The 9,829-nt window shown below is 55.6% G+C and overlaps 1 protein-coding gene across 1 annotated transcript in view; it reads right to left on the minus strand.

Moving 5' to 3' along the window:
* The window catches only part of SERINC2 (serine incorporator 2), a 21,959-nt gene that overhangs the window by 2,889 nt on the left and 9,241 nt on the right, over positions 1-9,829 (minus strand). The window contains exons 3-9 of the mRNA XM_005875056.2: positions 7,004-7,165; positions 5,912-6,102; positions 5,409-5,488; positions 4,803-4,940; positions 3,674-3,843; positions 1,950-2,040; positions 1,481-1,622 (exon numbers count right to left, since the gene is read on the minus strand). Of these exons, the coding sequence (XP_005875118.1) occupies positions 1,481-1,622; positions 1,950-2,040; positions 3,674-3,843; positions 4,803-4,940; positions 5,409-5,488; positions 5,912-6,102; positions 7,004-7,165 (974 nt within the window). The remainder of the gene's footprint in view (positions 1-1,480; positions 1,623-1,949; positions 2,041-3,673; positions 3,844-4,802; positions 4,941-5,408; positions 5,489-5,911; positions 6,103-7,003; positions 7,166-9,829) is intronic.

The following is a 9,829-nucleotide window of genomic DNA, read 5'->3' on the forward strand; positions in this document are numbered from 1 at the left end:
ATATATATATATATCTTTATTGATTTCAGAGAGGAAAGGAGAAATAGAAACATCAATGATGAGAGAATCACTGATCGGCTGCCTCCTGCTCGCCTCTTTATTGGGCGTCGAGCCCACAACCTGGGCCTGGGCCTTGACTGGGAATCAAACCCTGACCTCCTGGTTCATAGGTCGCAGCTCAACAGCTGAGCCACGCTGGCCAGGCACTTCCTGTGTTTTAAGAGCTAAGAACACAGCTCCCATGGTTCTCAGAGGTGCTGCCCAGTGACCTCAGGCCAGGGAGGTATGCGTGCAAGAAGCCTGAGGAAGCCAGGTGCCCGGATGGGCTGGGGAGGGCGTGTGCTCAAGCCCCTCCGCCACTGTGTGCTCATGGCCTCAGACAAGTGGCTGCCCAACACTGAGGCTCAGTTTCCTCTAACATGGACCTGACAGGGGCCTTTCCAGATTAGAAAAGGAATCAAATGAGGGGACAAACACGAGAGATGTCTGTAAACTGCCCAAACTTGACCTGGAGAAAATGTTTGAAAGAGGGCATTGTGAAACAGCCTCAGAAAGTACTGCCCGGGGCCTGGAGGAGGGGTGGCCAGAGGTTGCCTCCAGGGAGGAAAGGGCAGGCAAAGGAAGTGGCGCCTGGAGAAATGCTGGGCCCCAGAGCCAACGCTGAGTCTGCCAGATTCCGTGTAAACACAGTTATACTTGAGCTCACCATCTAGTGACACATACAAAACAGCCACCCAGCTGTGCAAATGTTCAAAGTTATTTGTAATAATAGCAAACATTTACTTGGTGCCTATGACTTGCCAAGTTCTTTTCCAAGTGCCTGATACATATTAACTCACCTATAGCCCTACAACAATCTACTGAGGAAGGTACTATTTTTATTTCTATTTTCCAGATAAGGAAACTGAGGCCCAGAAAGCTTAAGTGACTCTTCCAAAATCACACTGCTAATTAGCGCCAGTGCCCGGCTCAAACGCAGGCCGTCTTGGCTCCAGAGTTCACACCGATAAGCACTGGCTAAGATGCCCCTTTAAAAAAAGTTGTCACGTGATCTTAAGTAGGAGCTGCTCCCTCTCAGTCAGACTGTAGGGTCCCAGCCACCCTGGGCATTAGAGGTTATCATATCCTTTTACTGAGGAGGAGCCGGAAGCTCAGAAAGGGAAAGCCACTTACCCCAAGGCCACAGCAGGTGAGTGACAGAGCCTGGACCCACTGGCTCCAGTCCAGGCTCTTTCCCTGACCCCACAGGTGCCTGCAACCAACTGAGCTGGCACATAGCAGCCCAGCGTGTAGGAAAGGGCCTGGGGCCAGGAGGCAGGGTTCAGCCCCGCCTCGACTGCCACACTGTGCCCACCAGCACAGTGCAAGGGCTGGACATGCTGCCTCCAGCCTGGTGTCTCGGCTCCCACATCCTCCCCTCTCTCCCAGCTCTGGGCCCCCCCATCGTGATCCCTCCCCAGAACCCAGACCCCTGCCATACCTGATGAACAAGGTGCACAGGATGAAGACGATGAGACCCACGATGCTCGGAGCGTCCCACCACTGGGTCACATAGCCCTCAGGGCCTGCCAGGATCGTCCCATTGTCCAAGTATGTCAGCAGGTGGGGGTTGCATTTCTGGTCTGGGGATAGGAGCACGGTCACCCCCAGCCCATGCAGGCCAGGTCTGAGGAGCCAGTTAGCCCTGAGGATGGGCAGAGAGCCAACCCAAATGGACAGACAGACACGGAACCCATCGTCCAAGTCCCAGCGTCAGACAGCACTTAGCAGACAAAACGACAAACAGCTCCAGGAGCAGATGGGGTCCTCCCACTTTCCTGAAAGGCTGAGCCTCAGACTGGGCTGGGGCTGGGATGTCCCTGTCACCTGGAAGGGTCCCCAGCCCCCCAGAGGGCCGTTACTAACCTAAGAACAAGACCAGGCCTCCTCAAACCCAGGCCCATACTCACCGGGGACATTGGACAGAGCCAACCAGGTGATGAACATGGTGTAGAGCGTGATGACCGAGGCCTGCAGCAGACCCGAGTTGGGCTGGGCGTCCTGGAAAGAGCAGCTCATCAGTATGAGCCCTGCCAGACCTGGGGACACCCCGCCCCCACTCACCCCCCACCAGGGAACCTCAGAAACACTCACCACCCTAGGGCCATCCACCCCACACCACCCAAGCCACCCACCACTTACCTAGCCCACCCAAAGGTGGAGTCCTAATTCTTTCTCCTAACAGATTACACCCTTGCTCCCCTGCTGAGAACCCCTCAAGCGTGGCGTCCCTGCACACTGTGAATCAAAGCCCTCCCTGGTCGGTCCCACCTTCATCTCCACCCGATCCCCCTCCCATGCTCCTTCCTGCTGACTACACCCCAGCCACTGTGGCCTCCTCGCTGCCTGTGGAACGTGCTGAGCCCTCTCCCACCTCAGGGCCTTTGTACTCCCTGTGCCCTCTCCCTGACATCTCCCTTCCCGGATCTCTGCACGGGCAGCCCCTCTTTAGCTTTCAGGCCTCAGCTCAAACAGGACCCGCAACAAGGCCCTGAAAATCCTGCCTACAGCAACCCTGGCCCTGCCTACCTTTGAACCCACTACCCTTTTACTTCCCTCATAGCACTCATCCAGAACGACCTTACTTTGCCTGGTCTATTGCTTATTCTTTCCCACCCTTCACCACACACACGCCTGAAAATATGAATCTAAACTCTGTAACTAACAGCACAGGCTCTGGAGCCAGTCTGCCTGGGTTCAAATCCCAGCTTCACCCCTTATAGCCGTGTGACCTCAGGCAAGTCTCTTTATTCCTCTAAGCCTCTGTTTCTTCATCTGTAAAGTGGGGACAATGATGGTACAAGGACTAAATGATCGATGGCATTAACTGTTCGCTATTATAATTATTCTTCCTCCTCTTCCTCACAGCCGTATCCCCAACATCTAGACGGGGCGCCTGATACACACTGAGTGCTCAAGAGGTGTTTGCTGCATGAATACTGATTGCTGTGTGACCTGGGGCAGGGGCATCACCCTCCCTGGGCTTTAGTTTTCTCAATGGGAAATGGAGGCTCTGACCAGAAAGTTCCCAAACGTTCTGCTAAAGACCCCTAAAAACTGCCTAAGCTACCTTTGAATCCCCTGGTGGGCTAAGGTCCCAAATTGGCAAGTACCACTGGACTCAGGAGGCTTTTTTTCTGAAGAGCAAACCATTACTTGGGAACCCCCATTCATTATCCCAGACGGTCTGGGATTAGAAACTGGAACTGCACCTCCTAACACTACCTCTTGAGGCGCCTAAGAATCATTGCTCAGGGATATCCTCCCAATTTACATTTAAAAAATGACAGCACCAATAATGATAACACTAGCCAGGGCCTGATGTTTGTCTATATGCCAGGCACTGTTCTACGTGTTCACAAATATGATCTCAATCCTCCAAATAGTAGGTATTATTATCCTCGTTTTATATTTGAGAAGAGAGAGGCACAGAGAGGTTCCGGCACTTTCCCAAAGACCCCTGAAATGTAGATGTGAGAGCCAAGACTCTAACCCAGGGAGGCTGCTGGGGAGCCCCCACTCTTAGCCCAAGGCTCTGTGACCACCAGCCCTGCCCAGGATGCCAAGGTTCCCACAAGACATCCCACCCACCAGCGGGCCTGGCTTCCGGCCGGGCAGAGCCTGGCAAGCTCACCTGGATCTTGGGCAGGACGGAGATGATGGAGATGCAGATACAGAGGGTGAGGTTGAGGCTGATGAAGACCTTGCCCTCGTAGCAGGCGTCGGGCTCGGTGTAGTAAACGAAGAGCAGGGCCACGGCCACAATAGACAGCGAGTAGAAGAGGAAGGTGAAGAAGAAGAGGCCTGGGCAGGAGGGCAGCAAGCAGGGAGTCAGGAGGCACAGGGACCCCCACTCCCTCCAGGGGGCTTGTGGGGCAGCCTCCACTCCGTCATCCAAGGAATGACAACAGTCATTAGGAAGTCTCTTAAACTTCCATCACTCACCAACACCTTGGTGAGTTTGGGCCCCATCCTGAACTAAAATGATTCACTTTCCATAGATAATCATAAAAATAAAGACAATGAATGGGGAGGGGAATAAAGGGGACATCTGTAATACTCTCAACAATAAAGATTTTTTAAATAATAATAATAAAATAAATAAGTACAATGAATACAAAAATGATTATTTAAAAAGTGAACTAGGTCCAGCCAGTGTGGTTCAGTGGTTGAGCATCGACCCATGAACCAGGAGGCCACGGTTCCATTCCTGGTCAGGGCACATGCCCAGGTTGCAGGCTCAGTCCCCAGTGGGGAGCGTGCAGGAGGCAACCAATCGATTATTCTCTTTCATGATCTATCTCTCTCGCTCTCTCCCTTCCTCTCTGAAATCAGTAAAAACTTTTTTTTCTTTTTAAGTGAACTGTATGTGTGGGATCTGCTGACGCCTGCTCTGGCTGCCAGAGAGACAGGAAGTTCAGAGAGGCCTGAAAACCAAACCAGCGCCTCAGTGAATTGGGATCCTTTCTGCCACTGGGTTTCAAAGACCAAGTGTCACTTGAAGTTTGGTCGGGGCTGGCTGTGCACGGCCCCTTCCTCAGGAACCGCTGAACTAGACCCTCCGAGGCCTCCCCAGTTCCTCTCCCCTCTGATCTGCTGAAGTTGCCCTGGAATCGGCTGCCCACACACACACCCTTCCCACCCATCTGCCTTGCACAGTCCAATTCCTGCACCAAGGCAGGGGCTGCTCGAGATGCCCTCCAGGCACTTATCAAGCTTCAAAGACCCCTGGATTCCCCCCAGAGGCCGGCCTTGGCACTGACCTGCATACCAGGCGCGGGAGTCCCTCTCCTCGGCCTGGCCCAGCCACTGCTGGTTCCAGGAGTGTGCAAAGTCGATGAGCAGCACCAGCTGGATGAGGATGAAGAGGAAGGAGCCCACGACACCGAAGTAGAACCAGACTGGATGGGGAGAGGGGAGTGAGGCGAGCCAGTCTGGCCCTGGGCAGAAGCCTGGGTGCCAGGGCCCCTGACCCACCCGGCTCCCTGGGATTCCTGGGGCAGGCACAGTCCCGTGGGCTCCCTCTCACACACATTTATTCATTCAACAATCATTTGTGCCAAGCCCTGCACTGGCACACTGAGGAAAAGCAAAGCCCCTGCTCTCAGAGAGCCCCCAGCCATGCACCGAGGCAGTGTGGCAGGGCATGGGTCAGCGTTGGGCAGGTACCTCCGTCCCCCTCTCCCCAAAGTTGCCCAAAGGCCATATGACCACGGACCAGAGCGCTGTCTGCTGACTAGGAGCCGAGACCCCAGTCAGCAGCCTGTGGTCTGTGTGCCAGGACACAGAGCAGCCCCACCAACGCTCCTCCCACTGGGGACCCCACGCCCCTCCTGGTGGCCTCCAACCCTCCCCACCAAGACGCTTACTGTCGGAGAAGGAGCCATCGGGGATGTAGAAGGCACCCACGGTGATGCCCACAAAGATCAGGAACTTAAAGAACCAAAACCTATGGGGTGGGGATTAGGACAGACAGGACAGTGGAGCAGGGTTAGAGGAACAGGGCTGACCCCCAGAAGCTCACCCCCCCAAAACAGGTACTGGGAGAGGTGAAGAGGGGCTTTCTCATGGTCTGATGGGCACAGAACATCTGTCCTGGCCCTAGAAACAGCCCCAAGGGGCAGAGGGCAGGGCCAAGTAGGGGTGAGGGTGGTCGGTCACCCAAGTTCTGGCCCCATCGGCGTCACTACATGCTGTGTGGCCTTAGCATGTTGCTGCACTTTCTGAGCTTAATTTCCTCATCTGAGAAACGGAACACACTAAGTGAGCTGCCTTCTGAGCTGTAGGGTCTGGGGATATCTGGAGACAGGCAGGGGAGGGGGCGCCACTGCGGGAGGGACCAGACGGGGTGCAGGGGGCCCCCAGCACTCACCCGTTCTGGAAGGCAGCCCGGGGGTCCTGGCTGCTGCGCACGTAGATCATGAGCAAGGTGAAGAGGAAGAAAAAGGCTGCTGTGGCGAAGCACATGCGGTAGACGGCACGGTGGCCGAGCAGGGAGCCACAATCGATATGGCTCTGCAGGATGACGGTGGTCCCGGGCCCCTCATCACACACCCATGGCAGCTGTGGGGACAGACATTGCCGCTTGACGGCCCCATCCTCCCTGGGCCTGATTCTGCCAAGGCCTGCCCTGAGGAGGCCCTCCCAGCAGGGGTGGGGCCAGGAGGAAGCCCTCCCAGCAGGGCGGGGCCAGGAGGAAGAGGAGGCCCTCCCAGCAGGGGCGGGGCCAGGAGGAGGCCTTCCCAGCAGGGGCGGGGCCAGGACAGGAGCTGAGCCTGCCACTCCATCCCCATAGCCACCCACGCCTGGGGCTGAAGTCCTAGGCGTACCCACCCACACACACAGACGGTCTAGTTACGGTCTAGTTACGTCTTGTTACTCTGTTTATTTCCCTGTCATCCTGCCCACAGCCTCAGGTACGCATGGCGCTGTCTAAGGCAGGATTTCCCAAAATGCCCTCCACCCACCACCTACACCAGATTCCCTGAGATTCTTCTGGAAACCGGGACTCTGAGGCCCGTCTCCTACAGGACTGGCGTCTCTGCGGTGGCTCTGAGGCTGCATTTCCCGCTCCCCCGGGATTCACACCTGTGTACACACTCAAGTGTCACACCACTGGCCTAAGTGTCCCCCTGGGTGCATGCCGGGCCATGAAACACTTGGATGAAGGGGAGAGTTGGGACCCCCAAACTGGGCTTGCAGATTAAAGAGGGGAGAGCTTGCTGGGGCCAGAGTCTTAGGAGCAATAATGATGAATATGATTTTCCCAGGAGACCGTGGCTTACGAGAACCAACTATCCCCAGGTGAGGCTCCAACCCTCCTTCCCACTTGAACAACCGCCCGGGACACACCTGCCCACCTCTTCTTGGTCAGCTGGGACCCCAAGCCTGGTCCCTTAGCAGCAGGCCCCCCAGGCTGCTCCCTGGGCACACCCAGCCCCTCCCCCTCCCCGGGGCGGCTCACCTTGTGGAGCTGGCTCTCCACGCCAGGGCTCAGCATGATGAGGGACACCAGCACCCCCAGGAAGAGGAAGAACGTGAAGATGAGGCGGCTGATGGTGGAGTTGCGGCTGGAGGGGCAACAGCCACACAGGATGCAGGGGGCAGAGCCACAGAGGCAGGAGGCCTGCGGGGAGGGCAGGACAGCACCCTTATCTCTGCCTCCCCTCCCCGCCATGCCCGAGCACGCAGCACCCACCACTGCCCCTTCGATGCCTCCAGATCTGCACCGAGCCCGCCTGTACAACCCCGGGCCAGTGTGATCCCACGTAACTTCCAAGCCTGAGGGGGAGGCTGAGGAAACCAAGCTTGGAAGAGGCCGGGTCACACAGGGTCACACCCCCAGCAAGGAAAAGAACCCGGATTCAAACCTCAGGTGCCACCGTGGCTTCGGAGAGAGAGAGTTGTGCCACACTGTGTCTTACTTGGGGGGAGGCAGAGTAGTAAAAAAATAAATGCTTAAGAATCCAGAAGTCCAGCTCCATCACTGATTAGCTCTGTGACCTTATACAACTCATTCAACCTCTCTGAACTGCAGTGTCCTCTTCTATAAAACCAGAATCAGAAGGGCACCTACTTCTCACAGGGCAGCTGTCAGAATGAGACAGAAGTTTCCTTTCCTTGTTTCACTTTCCTCCATAGGGCTTACTATCATCTGTGACGGTTCAGTGTTTACTTATGTTTGTCTGCCTCCCAGGTCTAGCATGCACGCTCCCCCACGGCAGGAATTTCTGTCTTTGTTGCTCGCTGTGGTATTCCCAGAAAGCGAACGGTGCTTGGCACATAGTAGGAGCTCAGTGACCACCTGGTGAAAGAATGTAATGGTTCTGGTGTAGCACGAGGCACATATGAAGACCTCAGGAAACAGCAAGCACATGGTAAACACCTGCTGGATGAATGGAATGAAGACCTGTGAGTAGCTGGGAGTTCCTGCTCTGGGGCTGACGGAAACCGTTCAGGGGCTGGTGATGCCACGCCATTCACAGGCGGTGCCCCAAAGAGCCTCAGCCCTCCGGGAGCTGGGCCCACCTGCCGAGCCGCTGCGGAAGTTTGTCTTCCCAACAGCCCCAGCTCCTCAGCCAGGCACTTCAGAGTCCAGAAAGGCAGAGCCCCGCCTTCGTGGAGTTCCAAGGGCAGGAACGACACTCAACAGATCATTACACCGTGAGTGCTAAGAAGAAAACGTGCGTGCTGCCCTCAGCGACAGATGGGGGCCTAGTTTAGTTGGGGGTGGCGCGTCACTTCCCTGAAGAAGTGACAATTTCTCCTGACCACGGAGAAGAAGACTGCTCCAGGGAACAGAGCCCGGGGTGGCTCTGGGGCAGGCAGGAGCTGGGCACCGGAGGAACGAAAAGAAGGACCTTGTGCCCAAAGCTTCGTGACAGGCAGCGAGCGGTGAGTGGTGAGGTCGTTGAGGATGGCAGGGCCTGGGCAGCAGTGGGCATCCACTCAGGGGTTTGAAGCCAGGAGGGACTGGAACAGCCTTATGCTGAATGATCGGTTTTGTGGAGAACAGGCTAAAAGGGGACCTTGCTCCTCTGCGACCCGGCACCCTGATCTCTGGACTGGTCCTGGGCGTAAGGCAGGCTCTGCTTGAAGTGCCCTGCCTTCCCGTCTGCCCCCCTCCCCCATCCCCCAGACTTGAGCTGCTCCTTCTCACCCAACTCCCACCTGCAAAGCCAAGGGCAGGAATGCTAAATGAAATGCTTGCAGAGTGAATTCTCCCCCATGTCCTAAGCATAACAGTTCGCTCAGCCCGCAGCTTGGAGTTGTATCCCGCAGCCCCCACTTCAAGCCCTGGCTCCTATCCATGGCCACCTTTTGGGTCTCAGGAGGCAAGCAAGTGCCAGGAAAATGTTTTGTAAACCAACCACAAGAGCATTCTGGCCATCAGGCAAAGCTGGCTATTGGTTCCCGTTTACACATGAGGAAACTGTGCTCAGAGAAGTTAAAAAACATGCCCTAGCTGGTTTGGCTCAGTGGATTGAGTGTCGGCCTGTGGACTGCTGGGTCCCGGGTTCGATTCTGGTCAAGAACACATGCCTGGGTTGCGGACTTGATCCCCAGTCGGAGGAGTGCAGGAGGCAGCCAATTAATGATTCTCTCTTGTCATTGATGTTTCTCTCTCTCTCTCCTTCTCCCTTCCTCTCTGAAATCAATAAACTATATTTTTTCTAAAAAAACTTGACAGAAGTCATACAGTAAGTGGACAGCAGTGCTGAGCTTCAAGTCATAATAGTGCCAGCTTCCCCTGATGAAGAGTTACTCAGTCCCAGGCACTGTGGGAAGCATCGTTTCCACATTAAACCCACCGACACTGTAATGTATGTGTAAATGGGGAAACGGAGACTCAGAGAGGAACAAGACCAAGGTCACAGAGCAAGTGAGCTCAGGAGCTGGGATTCGGCTCCGGTTTATCTGCACCAAGGACTCAGGAACGTATGATTGTATGATGGCAGCCTGGCTTAATTTCAAAGGCTCCAGTGATGACCACAATCCCGCCGGTGCCAGAGAGAACCAAGGGAGGTCAGCGCCAACTGACCTCAGGAACCGGTGCACAAGTGCCCAGGGCAGGGCCCGGCTCCGTCTTGTTGCCATTTCAACCTAAAACATTTGAGATGTAAGAAAAGCCGCCCCAATGCAGTCAGGGGGCCTGGCCTTGCAATTCACTGTTTTTTGGAGATCAAAATCCAGGTGTAACTGACACCTGAAACCTCAGGATTCCGGGAGCCAGCCAGTGGCCAGAGAGAGCCAGCCAGTGGCCAGAGAGACCAAGTCAGGAGAGAAAAAT

The sequence above is a fragment of the Myotis brandtii genome, unplaced genomic scaffold (genome assembly GCF_000412655.1).
Source record: "Myotis brandtii unplaced genomic scaffold, ASM41265v1 scaffold456, whole genome shotgun sequence".
In the NCBI taxonomy this organism is placed as follows: Eukaryota; Metazoa; Chordata; class Mammalia; order Chiroptera; family Vespertilionidae; genus Myotis; species Myotis brandtii.